The 12434-nt window shown below is 47.3% G+C and overlaps 1 protein-coding gene across 2 annotated transcripts in view; it reads left to right on the top strand.

Annotated features, from left to right (window-relative positions):
- Nucleotides 1-8090: 8090 nt before the first annotated feature.
- The window catches only part of CTDSP1 (CTD small phosphatase 1), a 28439-nt gene continuing 24095 nt past the window's right edge, over nt 8091-12434 (top strand). For both annotated transcript variants that reach the window (XM_081314011.1, XM_081314010.1), the window contains exon 1: nt 8091-8356. In XM_081314011.1, coding sequence (XP_081170137.1) covers nt 8290-8356 — 67 coding nt within the window. In that variant the 5' untranslated portion in view covers nt 8091-8289. The remainder of the gene's footprint in view (nt 8357-12434) is intronic.

The following is a 12434-nucleotide window of genomic DNA, read 5'->3' as shown; positions in this document are numbered from 1 at the left end:
TGTCTCGCCTAGCAGCAGAAATTTTGGGGTCAATTGTGGTCGTAAGTTGAGGACTACCTGTATTCCTGGTGCACAATTAAGCTGGTGGAACTGCCCGCTACAAGAGACAGTTGCACAAATGAACGCTAGCCCTGGAATTAATCACACAGCAATTAAGAGAGGCGGAGCCCCCGGGGACATAAGCAACAGCAGTCATTATGTCACACCCAAGGGGCCCGTTCCACTCTCTTGTATCATAAGGAGCAGCAAAGAATAGAAATCTTCACTCCGCTATCCAGGCCGCCAGACATTGTTGTGTTCCTGTTGTTGTTTTCTAGGCCTTCTTCTATCCTCCAGCACTTCGGGCGACATCTGGTAATATAACACGAGAAGAAATCTATCCATAAAGTTTATGTAGGACGGAGTAGATGCCACTGCGCGCCCATCCGTCGATCTGGGCCGGAGGAACCGAGATCCTGAAGCAGAAAAAAAAACTTGACAACTTCCTTTCTCCCCCGCCATGGGCGGAGCGGCGAGGTCCAAGTCGAGATTTTAGCACTGTGCGTCTCAAGGAAAGGGGAAGAATTTGCAATCGATCCCTTGCTGTAGGACCCACTCTACGTCCAGGCAAGCGGGAATAAAGGAAAGCGACGCAAAGGCAGCCCAGAGAGAGGAACATACATGCTTCCTGCAGGGGTTGACCCGCTTCTATCCTGCCTCGCCATCCTCGGCGCTATTGAAGCGTCCCAAACAAACTTAGTGAAGATTCTGGCGCGTCTGCACACTCTTTAAAAAGGGTCTTTGCGCTCTTCGGCATTTAAGAGAGTTCTCTCTCAGTCTGTCTCTCTCTCTCTCTTTCCCCCGTCTGCCAACCTCCCCCAAGGGCATCCGTGGAGGCTTTTTTTAATACGATTCCTTATATTTAAATTGGGAGGAATCTTGTGTATGCCAGCCCCAAAGGAAGAAAATGTTGCAGGTTGCTACAAAGCTGTGGATTAAGGTGCTTTTTTCTTTTTTTTGCACCCAGGGCATCCCACTTCCATTGCTCGCGTGGGTTACTCCCCGTCCCTCTGTTAGTTTCGCCCGCGATTGCGTATCATTCTTGAAAGACGCTCCCTTGACCGTTTCAAGTCTCCCCTCCCCTCCTGTCTTTCCAAAAGCGCCGTTCGGTGCCTCCCAGTCCGTTGCGCCCCGGGTTTGATGGCCGCTTTCGCTGAAAAAAGAAAGCCGTTTCGGGGGGGGGTGCGATAGGTTTTCCCCGCACACACACAAAGGTTTAGCACCCAGTGTCTCCTTTGCCTCTATTTCCCGCCCGTTCCTCTCGAATCTCCCAAGTGCGGGGCGTCCAGCTTCCAGGCCCAAAAGCTTGTTTATGCGAAGAATTTCTCCTCCCTTAAAAGGGCGATGGCTGTATTGCACTAGGGACCGCGCGCGCGCACACACACACACACACACACAAACCACGCACGAGCTATAGATTTAGGACTGACACATTTCACTACCCGCCCCCCCCCCCTCCCGCCCCAGTTCTCAATCGAGTGTAGGTTGAACAAGCGTAGAGTTGCACCCGATGGCAGTGGGGCTGGAAAAATAGAGCAAAATGTGGTTCGGGCGTTTGATTCACCGTGGCAACCAGCTCAGTTGCAGCCATTAGAAAAGTAATTTTCGGAGCGACAACCACGCATACTGTCTCCTATTGCAACAGACGAGTCTTTAGGATATAAAGTTGAGGGGAAGCCCTCGCTCATTGTTCCAAGCTGTTCCGTGAACATTTTTTTTCTCCAGTTGAAAAACTGGAGAAATGTGCTTACAATTAGAAAAATAAACATGAACCTCCTTTCGCCTCCCGTTGCCTCCATTTGTAGAACATCAGTCAGCGTGCTTTGTGGGATACCAAAGATAATTCCTAGGGATAAAATTTCATAGAGAATGTACATAACAACCCCACATTGCTGATGTATATCTAGGAAGCTAACTGTTACGTGTTCAGAAATTTGCCCAGGCTGTTAGCCAGTTATAATCAAAATATATTGACAATTTTGTAGGATATTTAGAAAGTGGGCTGAATTAAAACAAGTAAACAAACAAATGTTAGTGGAAGCCAAACCAGAAACACTATGAGGCAGCCTTCCCCACTCTCCAGAGGCTAGCCTGCCTCTAAATCTGGTGGCAGGTGGCAGGAGAGAAAGCTGTCTCAGTCTCCCACTTGTGAACGTGCCAGAGGGATACCATTTGCCCAGTGGTTTGTTTTTTTTTTTTTGTAAAAGAAAAAGGTGCCGGAACTCACACGTGTCATACAACCCACCTTGCCTACCCTACAAGGTTCCATCCAAAAAAGGTGCCGGAACTCCGTTTTGAACGTTCTATGAGGAAAAAAGCCCTGCATTTGCCCATGTGAGAAACAGCATTGGAGACTACAACGGGCCATGGTCTGATCCAGAAGAGGGCTTCTTAGATGGTTGAGTCCTACCACATTACACTTAAAGCCATATTTCTACTAATTGGTCCTGCTTAGTGGGAATATGGTATTTGCACTAATTTTCTGAGGGCGGGGGAACAGATATTCTTGAAATATTGAATCCTCATGTTTCCTATTCAGCTTGGTTAATTGGGCTGCAAATCTGACTTTGTAATAATGCCGCTTGGGGTGTGTGTGAAAGCCCTAATAAGCAGGCATATACATAGAATGAAGGCTACTGCTAAGCTTGTAAGCCGCCCTGAGTCTTCGGAGAAGGGCAGGATATAAATGGAATTAAAATAAATAAATAAATAATAAAAATCAGCTGAAGGTATTCAAGATCTATTGCCCAATGCAACATCATAAATGGAACTGTCAAGTCTACCTGTCTATGCCACATCTCTCTCCCTCCCTTCCTCCATCTCTCTCTCTCTGCTAAGATCACACAAAACACTTTGCTTTTGTATCATAGCCATGCTACTTCTTGGTGCCCTTTTTCTATTTCCTTCCTTCCTTCCTTCCTTCCTTCCTTCCTTCCTTCCTTCCTTCCTTCTTTCCTTCCTTCCTTTTCTGTGCAATTGTTCTGTGCTAATATTTTCTTTCCTAAGTACAAGCTAGGAGGGAGGAGGCAAATGACATTTGTAATGACACCGCCAAACGAATGCTGTGACTTACATCTTTGTGTCAGATATCATGTCACTTGCTCTGTAATGGTATGTCATTTGCATAATGATGTCATCATCTGCAGTTTTCCCCCCTCCTTTAGGTATCATAGTGGTTTGTTGTACCAAAGGCATTGCTGCCTGCAGGGAAACAAGAGGAGAGGACTGGATTTCTTCCTGGTTTTTCTTTATTGTGATTTCTATGGTTCTGGTTTTTTAAAAAATAAATGTTATTTGGCATTGAATATAGAATTTGAGGTGCTGCTTCACTCTGAATCTGTACTGAGTGATCCAGCCATACTCTTGTGGGGAGGGCTGGATATCCTAGTCAGTTCTCCAGAAGGGCTGCTTGTCCAGCTAGATCTGACAATATGACTTCTTTTTGACCTTGCCTGATTTCCTTCTCATTTTTGTGTCTTCCTTCCTTTTAAGGAAACCAGGCAGAAGTGGTTTTGTTTCCCCATCTGTGGTTGGGATGCGATTCTAGCACTGAAGGAAAGGGCAGACCTATTGTGCGTATTCAATGGCTCAGGGTGGGGATGCAGGTTAATCCTTGGCCATTCCAACCAAGCTGGAAATGCCTCCGTCTCTTTTGCCTGAGAAAAATCTCTGCCTCAACAGAGAACACAGCAATGATCAGCAAACAGATGGATAGAAGTGCTTAGACCAGTGACCAGACTGAGCTCACATATCATGCTAAGCCATCATCACATGGTTTTCTTGTTTGTGACTCATAGGCTGTTGGATGAACTCAGCCACTTGATGAGATTATAAACGTTATGGCTTCACTTGATGAGTGTAACCCTCTCTTTTATGGGTCATTCAACAAGCTATGTTGAACAAGATTTACCTCTGTGGCTCTCTATGGGGAGAAGAGGGGATGAACTTAATCTGGCAAGGTTTTTTTTCCTACAGTCTCCATATTATGTTCTTATTTTACTGCCATGAAAAACTATCTACCTCTATGTACTATTAATCAAAAGAGAAAGGGATTATTCAGAAATTTAATACTAAGAAAACAGACAGGGTATGTCCACATTCTGTGTGTCAGAAACTATAAGATGACAGATACTGTTTCATGATTGAAGCCCTGTTCATTTTGTATATGCCTGCATCATAATACATCCGTCAAATGCATAACATTCTTTTTCAGTCAGTAAAACACAGGGCCGTATTGTTGAGACAAGCAGACATAGAAATGGATAAAAATAAAACATGGGTTAAATAATTTGTGAACTCTGCCAATATAAGGCACCTTTCCCCATAAAGACTTCAGTATTCCTTGAAAGACAAGTGGGAACGAAAATGAGGCATAAAAAAGAACAAACCGGAGAAACGTCTCCACATCTGCAAGGGGAAATGGAGATTTCTAAGGAAATTCCTCACATTCCAGATACTCTGCAGGAAGTGAAGAGGCCTGACAGTTGAGGACCCAGGCAAAAGAGACAAGCCTTACAGTTTGCAAATTTAGTAGTTCCCCCAATCCTTCCTTGGGCTGGAGCAAAGATCGGTTTCCAGCCTGTGTGTGTGTGGTAGATAGGTCTGTGCATATGTGTGCAAGTGTGTTTATGCAAATGGTCTGACAGAATCTCAGCTGCTTGACTTCAATTTAGAGCAGAGCAAAAGCTGACAATTTTTCTCTAACCTTTATCTAATGATGGGTGTGGAATACCCCAGTATTCAGTTTAGACTGCCATAACAAGAATGTGTCATTTTTGTTCTTCTCATTATCAATAATGTGAACGTATGCATACTTGTAGAAAATAAAGCTTGCCCATACCCATGTCCCAAAGATGTCCAAGTAAGGCTTGGAGCTGGAAAACACATTGCCAGAGCAAAGACTTTGTTCCAAAATTGGTCTCCCAATATTCTTTGAAGAATATTCTACCAAACTGCACACAGAATACCTCCAGAAATCCACAAATCTGGAGACGCCATTGAAGGTGACACATGACATGTTAAGAATAAGCCACACAGTGTGTGAGGGTAAGCTGCAGTAGCGTGATTTGTGCTTTGCTGAGCAATGATCCCAATCATTGTCCTTTTATGGGTCAGTATGTCACGTAAACCAGAAATCAAGTTCATTTCCTGACCACAAGCAATCTAAGATTTAACCAATCGATGCCCTTTCGTGTTTCCAGGACATGTGGAGTTTGTGCTGCTGAGGACATATAAGTAATCCTGAACTTTCAACCACAATTGAGACCAGAATTTTCACTGTCAAGCAAGGCAGTTGTTAAGTGACACCCAATTTAACAGCCTTTTTTTTTGGTCATGGTCAAGCGAATCACTGCAATTGTTAAGTAATCATGTGATTGTTAAGCGAATCCAGCTTACCCATTGACATTGCTCATTGGAAGCTTTCTGGAAAGGGTGCGCTAATGGTGGCCACATGACCCTGGGATGCTGCCTAAATACATACCGGGTTGCCAAGTGCCCAAATTTTGATCACATGACCATGGGGATGCTGCAACGGTTATAACTGGGACAACTGGCTGTGAATCACTTTTTTCAGTGCCACTGTAATTTTGAATGGTCGTTAATGAATGGTTGTAAGTTGAGGATTACATGTACAGCAGGGGTCCCCAACCCCCAGTCCATGGACCAGTACCATGCGGTGGCATGACAGGAACCAGGCTGTACAAACAAGCAAAACCCCATCCGCGGGATGCAGGCAGCACACAAAAATACGCCCCTTTCGGTCCACGAAAAAACCTCTCTCCACGTAACCGGTCCTTGGTGCCCAAAAGACTGGGGACCTCTACAGTGAAGATTGATTTTTCAAGTTGTTTTTCCATTTCTCTACAGTAGGCAATTGTTTAATGGTCAGAACTCCCACTTTGTCGTCCCCTCCCCCACCTTGTCTCCTTATCATGTCCCTGTGGGTTTCTAGCTGATTTGAGAGATGGCTTTGCTGGTTCTGTTTTCCTTTTTTAAACGATCCATACAGAAAACGTCCATGTGCTCTGGAAGAGGCAGCTATGGGATGTGATAAAAAAAGCCAGGATGGTGGCAATTAGAGCAACACATTTTTAATGTGCATCATAAAAAAAAGCAAGCAGCATTTTGACCGCACCAAGGTAGCCATCTTGATGAGGGGAGGCTACCTCCTTCCAGGCAAATCACATCAGCACAGAAATGCTGTAGATCAGGGATGACCGACCTTGGAAACTTTAAGTCTTGTGGACTTCATCTCCCAGAATTCCCCAGCCATGCTCTAGAATGGTTGGGAAGGCGGCGGTCTCATGGAAGATTCTTGTGTGAACCAGAGGTATCCCCCTGCGGATCCAGCCTGCAGAGGGCAGCTACCCTCTCTAAGGAGGGGATCGCTCAAGACGCAAATTAGCTGCTGACTGAGCTGGGAAAGGACCCTATTAAACAGAGAATTGCCACCCCTCTTGCTGCTTAAAAAGCATGGCCCCACCTCCAGCATAAGACTCCTGCCTTGAGCAGGGAGGGGGCCGGACTAGAAGACCTCTGAAGTCGCTTCCAGCCTTATGATTCTATCCAGCCCCTTCTGAGAAAATGTCACCCACCCTCCTAAGTCTGTTCTGCATTTGCCCCAACTGTGCCACAGAGTCTGGCGATCTCTTTTTTTCTTCTCTTCTGTTCCCCAGGATGTTGCGGTCAGCCGGTGACATTAAGTGACACTATCTTCCTTGTTCTGATGACCTTCAAGGCCAGCCTCCAGGTGTGTAATATCTATTCAGCTTTGTCACCTCTTAGCTTGGAAAAGAGAGCCAAGAGACTGGCAGTGGTTGGAAACAGAAGTAATAGAGGCCAACTTGGCAACAGCACAAGCAATGTTATGCCAGTTGCTTTCTGGTGGGTCAAGACAGACAGCTATTCAATACTTGGAAAGGCCCTTAGATGGACACATTTCTTAATTGCCAAAGCAATGCACGGTGCTAAAGAGCCAGGTGAATTCCCGCAGACCAATTCCTTTTATTCTTGCAAGCCTTCTTGCCATTTCTGGCGCCCAGCAAGGTCAGCCACGAGCTCTGACAGTTCTTCCTGAGTAAATCACTAAGTCTGGAAGGTTGGTGAATTAATTACTCTAAGGGAAGATTGCTATTCTGGAACAATGACCCATCATAGGCTGGAAAACATTTGGAAAATTCCCTCTGAAAAGGATGCTCAGGCCTTCTCACCAGAATCCCAAACCGGTAATATTTGCTAGAATGTTAAGACAGACTCTCTGCTTGTTTCGGGAAACCATCTTGACAAATGAGGCAAAGATTCCCACAAGGAAGCTTGCACATCCTCCCATCAGGCTAATATGGGGGGGGGGGGGAAAGCTGATTAGGAGAGCTCGACGGCTCCACATTTCCTTCCTGGCCGCTCTTCTTACAAGAGCAGACAAGAATCGCTCGGAAAACCGATCCTAGCCCTGGAGACAAGCGGTGGATCCCCCGATTTCAATTCCTGGCTCCCAAATTAGGCGAGGCGGAAAGATTCCCCCGGCGGATCCAACCGCACCCTCCCACTCTGGCCTTGCCGAGCTCTGCCGCCCCGCAGAAAGGGCTTTGCAAGGAAAGGCCAAAGAGCCGAGAGTTTGGAGCGTCTGCCCAGGGCAGATCTAAGATGAAAATCAAACCCCGCCGCCCTTTCCCCCCCCCGCCACCCCCCCGTTTCGCCCCCAGCGATCCCACATGTGTGGCGGGGTGGGGGGTGGGGACCCTCAGCTGGTAGGAGAGCAGCGGCAACGTCGGTTGGTTCCCCAGAACGCCGCTGGTGGCTGTCCCGGCCGGCCGGAGCCATTGCCCTTTTAAGGGGCAGCTTGAAACCGCGCCTGGGCTCCATGTTTGTATCAGAACCCGTGAAGAGGGAACTCCATGTTGTAACAAAGTTTCCTTCGCCGCCGTCTTTTTTTTTCTCCCCCTCCCCCTTTTTGTTTTGTTTTGTTTCTCCCTTTCCCCGTCTCCCCCCGCCCCTCCCCCACCCTCTCATTTCCCCTCTTCCGTTTTCTTTCCTTTTCTTTCTTATTTTTTTTTCCTTCCTTTTTTTTCCCGTTCCGTTCCGCTGCTGCTGCTGCTGCTGCTGGTGGTGGGTTTTTTTTTTTTTAAAAAAAAAAGCAACCGGGGGAAGAAAAGAAAAAAAATCGGTGTGAAGTCTCGGAAAAATCCCCGAAGCGGCTGCGGCGGAGAGACGGTCGGAGGCAGGAGGAGAGCGCTCTGCACGTCTGGTCTAATGGACAGCGGACCCATTATCACCCAGGTTAGCAAGGAAGAGGTGAACAGTCCTCTGCAGGAGAAAGGTAAGCATTCTTAACAACAACAACCCCCCCCCTCCATCTCCTCCTCCTCCTCCTCCTCCTCCTCCTCCTCCTCCTCCTCCTCCCACGCGGGGCACTGGCGCGGATGCTTTGGGGGTCCGTGTCTGCCTGCCTGCCTCGGGGGAAATGCTGGGGGTGGGGTGGGGTGGTGGGGGGGGGGAAGAGTCTCGCTCCCTCCCCCTCTCTACAGGTCGCCCAAAGCGGAGCTGCAGAAGCCCGGCGGCCCTCTCGGGTTTGACAGATCGCCTTCGCCCCTCGGAGTGGAGAAGCGCTGGGTCGCCCTGCCCCGCAGCCTTTGGTGCCAACGGCTCTAACCGGGGAGGGGCGCTTGCAGACTTTCCCCAAAGGGCCTCCGGAGTCACTCCGGATTTGAGATTCCGGTGGCAAAGCCGAAGCGGGGTGCGGGGGAGTGGGGTAGGGGGGTGGGGGTGGGGAGCGGAATGTCTTCTTCACACGTGCGTTTCTTCTGGGCTTGAAGATGCTCGCCGACCCCCCGTGTACGCCGCGTCCCGCGAATTCCAGCCGTTCCCTAACACGGGCGCTGGTGGCGGGCAGAGCCGTCTTCAACCCGGAGCCCGCGGGATGGTACACTTGCATTCCGTGCGCCCGTGAGTGTGGGTAAGGGCGGTGGGAGCTGCAGCCTCACGCATCCGGAGGAAGCAAAGTTGGGTGTGGGTGTGTGTGTGTGGGGGGGACCCATCCCGTCCTGGATGCCTGGGCGTCGAGACATCAGCGCCATCGCTTTGCACACGTGCGTGAATTTTCTGTAGGAATGATTGCAAAGTCCGCGCACGCTTTCGAAACCTAACGGCGGTCGCTTCTGTCGGGATCTGCCAAAAAGGCCTCTTTTACCATAGCAGATCCTTTGGAAGGAGTGGGGATAGGTGAAGGGCCTACATTTTCCTTGGGTGCATATCTAGGGTCATTGGGTGCCTCTGCTGCCCCCACTCCAACTCCTCGGCGCCGAATATTATGGCAGAGGCTGTACAGTATTAGTCCAGCAACAGGTTTTATTCAGAGCTTTCAGACAACCCGCCTTCCTCAATCTGGTCGGTTCCAGGGATCGGATTACAATTCTCATGTTCTTGGCAGAATGGGAGTTGTAGTCTGATCCATCTGGAGTGTGCAAGAGTGAAACTTAGTGCAAACGGCATCCTGTTGCCTGTCCTCCCCCCCTTCCCTTCCCCCAATATCCTGGATGCCTCTCCCCATCCAACTGTCTGTCAGTCATTGTTTTTCCGGAGAGTGAGAACTGGGCCCTTCATTTGCAAGGGAGCTACTTTTCCAGATGTTTCCAGCTGTGGGTTTCACTGTTGCTGCTTTGGAGGGATGGAAAGTAAGGACTGGAGGGTGGAGATTGGCTTTTTAAATTGGGGGTGGACAAAATCTAGCTGAGACTGGACACTGCACTCCAGCCAGTTTTTGTGCCAGGTGTTAGTAAATCAGCCATAAGGCTCCTCTGTTGGAGAGAAGCCAGAGTTGCTGAATGGGGTGTTTTTACTGATGTCTCAGGATTGATCTCTTACTTGGCAGGAATCCAGAGTCTCCCTGACTGGTAGAAAGAGCTGCATTTTCTCAATCTTTTGACATATTGTCTCCCACCCATTTTTCCCCCTTCCAAATGGCCCATTTGTAGCACCTACAAAGGAGCCACTCTGATGTTATGGGAGAAATGTGCAATTGCTTTTGTCCTCATTTTGAATCGTGAACAGAGTGATACCAATGGCAATCTTAACAACAACAAGAAGAAGAAGAGGGGAGTGGGGAGAGAGTGTGTGCGACCTGTGACTTCTAGACTTTCTCTGCCACTTCCCGGTGAACATTGAGGAAGGAGCTGGTTAGCAAGGTTAGGAAATCTGCCTTCCTTTAAGAAGTTCAGGCCTCTTTCTCATCAGATGCTTTAACAGTGAGGAAAAAGGGAGGCTGGTTCTTCACTGCTGGGCAGATTGGACTTGTGAACGGAGGCATCCCTGGTCGTTTGCAGCAATCTGAGGAAAGGTAGTTGTTCCAACTCTTCCCTCTCTGATTTCCACCATTTAAGCCTGGATGTGTCAGGCCAATAAAGATGGAATTGCAGAACCAGAAAGGAAGATGGGGGAAATGGAAAATGGAATTCCTTCTGACCACAGAAACCAGTCTGAGGAAGCCGTGGTTGAGCTAGGGCAGTGGCTCCCAACCTTTTCTATACCCTGCACCCCTAAAAGGCTTCTGATATATTCTCGCACCCCCTTACAAAAGTTCAAAACAACAGCAACGAATTATGCATATACGCTATAATTTTGAACACCCAAGTTTTCGCACCCTCTGGAATTATCATCTTGCACCCCTAGGGGGTACGACCACCCCTGGCTGGAAACCCCTGAGCTAGGGAGATCACAGGGGTCTTGGAAAAAGGTGGGATGTTTTCTTAACGTATGCCATAAGAAGAATCGTATTCACTGGAATATGGTAATGTAATGCTTGGTAGAACTGCAGTTCAAGATTGGAGTCTTGGAGACAGTATCAGAACCATTATAAGCAGTGAACAGAGAGGTTTGCACCAATTCTACTCTTATCAATTAAAGACATCCCACCAGTCTACCTGAAAGTAGACATTTGTTATTCATCTAAGTAAGCAAGCCCACCTGGAGGCTTACTGGGTTGCCAAATACGACCAGCAGGCTCTCTGCCTTCAAGAAGTTCCACGTAGAATAAGACCTTGTAATGATTTGGGGTGATTGAAGAGTTTGCCCCTCTTCCATCCGAAGCTTTCGCAGAAGGAATATTGTCTATAATGTTGTTAATGGACTCTCAGGCATCCTGCCTGAGGTCCTAGGTGTTCATCCTTGGAACCATAGAAGTGGTGGAGGAGGGTTGTCCAAGGTCTTTATCCCATGCCATGGAAGAGGCTTGGACCAAAAATAAAACAGTAAACTAGAAAAGGCAGAGGTACAGGCAGAAAATAACCTGCAGGGATGCAGAAACCTCTCAAGTTAAGTTTTAACCATTGCCCATTATGTATGTATGTATGTATTGGTTTGTTTGTTCATTTGTTTACACTACCTATCTTACCTAAGTGACTCCAGGCAGTTTACAGATAATCCTCGCCTTAACAACCATTCATTTAATGACCGTTCAAAGTCACAACAGCACTGAAAAAATGTGAATCGTGACCGATTTTCAGACTTAAACGTGCAGCCATTGGGGCATCCCCATGGTCACAGGATCAAAAGTAAGATGCTTGGCAACTGGCGTGTATTTATGACGGTTGCGGTGTCTCCCGGGGCCACGCGATCCACCTTTTGCAACCTTCTGACAAGCAAAGTCAATGGGAAAGCCAGTTTCACTTAACAAGCTGGTTACCGACTTAACTGCAGCGATCCACTTAAAACAGCTCTGACAAGAAAGATTGTAGAAGTGAGGCAAAACTGACTTAACAATTGTCTTGCTTAGTAATGGAGATTTGGGGCTTAGGTAAAGGAATCGACAACTTTTAGTAACTGGTGATTCCCATGTTGGAGTACTGGGACAGAATTCATACATAATATTAACTGGGCTCCTTAGTGAGCTTGGTTGTTTGACTTACAATTATCAAGTCAAACCATTTTAGCCGGGGTTGGTTTTTTTCCCCATAATGCTGAACCTTTATGGTTGAGTTTGCAGATCACACTAGGCCAGAAACAAGTGAATCGCATAATGGTTTATTGCTGTATGTCCATCAGGCGCACTTGGATGGCACTAGATGGGAAAATGCGGCAAACACCTTAGTCCATTCCTCTTCTCTTCTAATACTTCCCTGAAATAGGCCTGCAGTTCTGTTTTTAATAAGAGAAATGTGAATGGAATGTATCCAGGCTGCTTTGAGGAGGTAGGTGTTGAATAGAAGTTCATCTGGTTAAATATTGTTTCCTCTGAAAATTGTCCTAAGCGTGCAAAGCCCAATCTAAAAGGTTTATTTCATTCTTCACAAAACTTTATGGATTTTAGTGAGAAAAGGCTCATGTTTAAAACTCCCATTTACTTCCTATTTCATCTCTTTTGACAGGATAGCTATATCGGGGTAAAAAGAAACCAATTTCTA

Source organism: Vipera berus (assembly GCF_964194415.1).
Source record: "Vipera berus genome assembly, chromosome: 1".
NCBI lineage: Eukaryota > Metazoa > Chordata > Lepidosauria > Squamata > Viperidae > Vipera > Vipera berus.
This window is presented reverse-complemented; position numbering and strand designations above follow the sequence as displayed.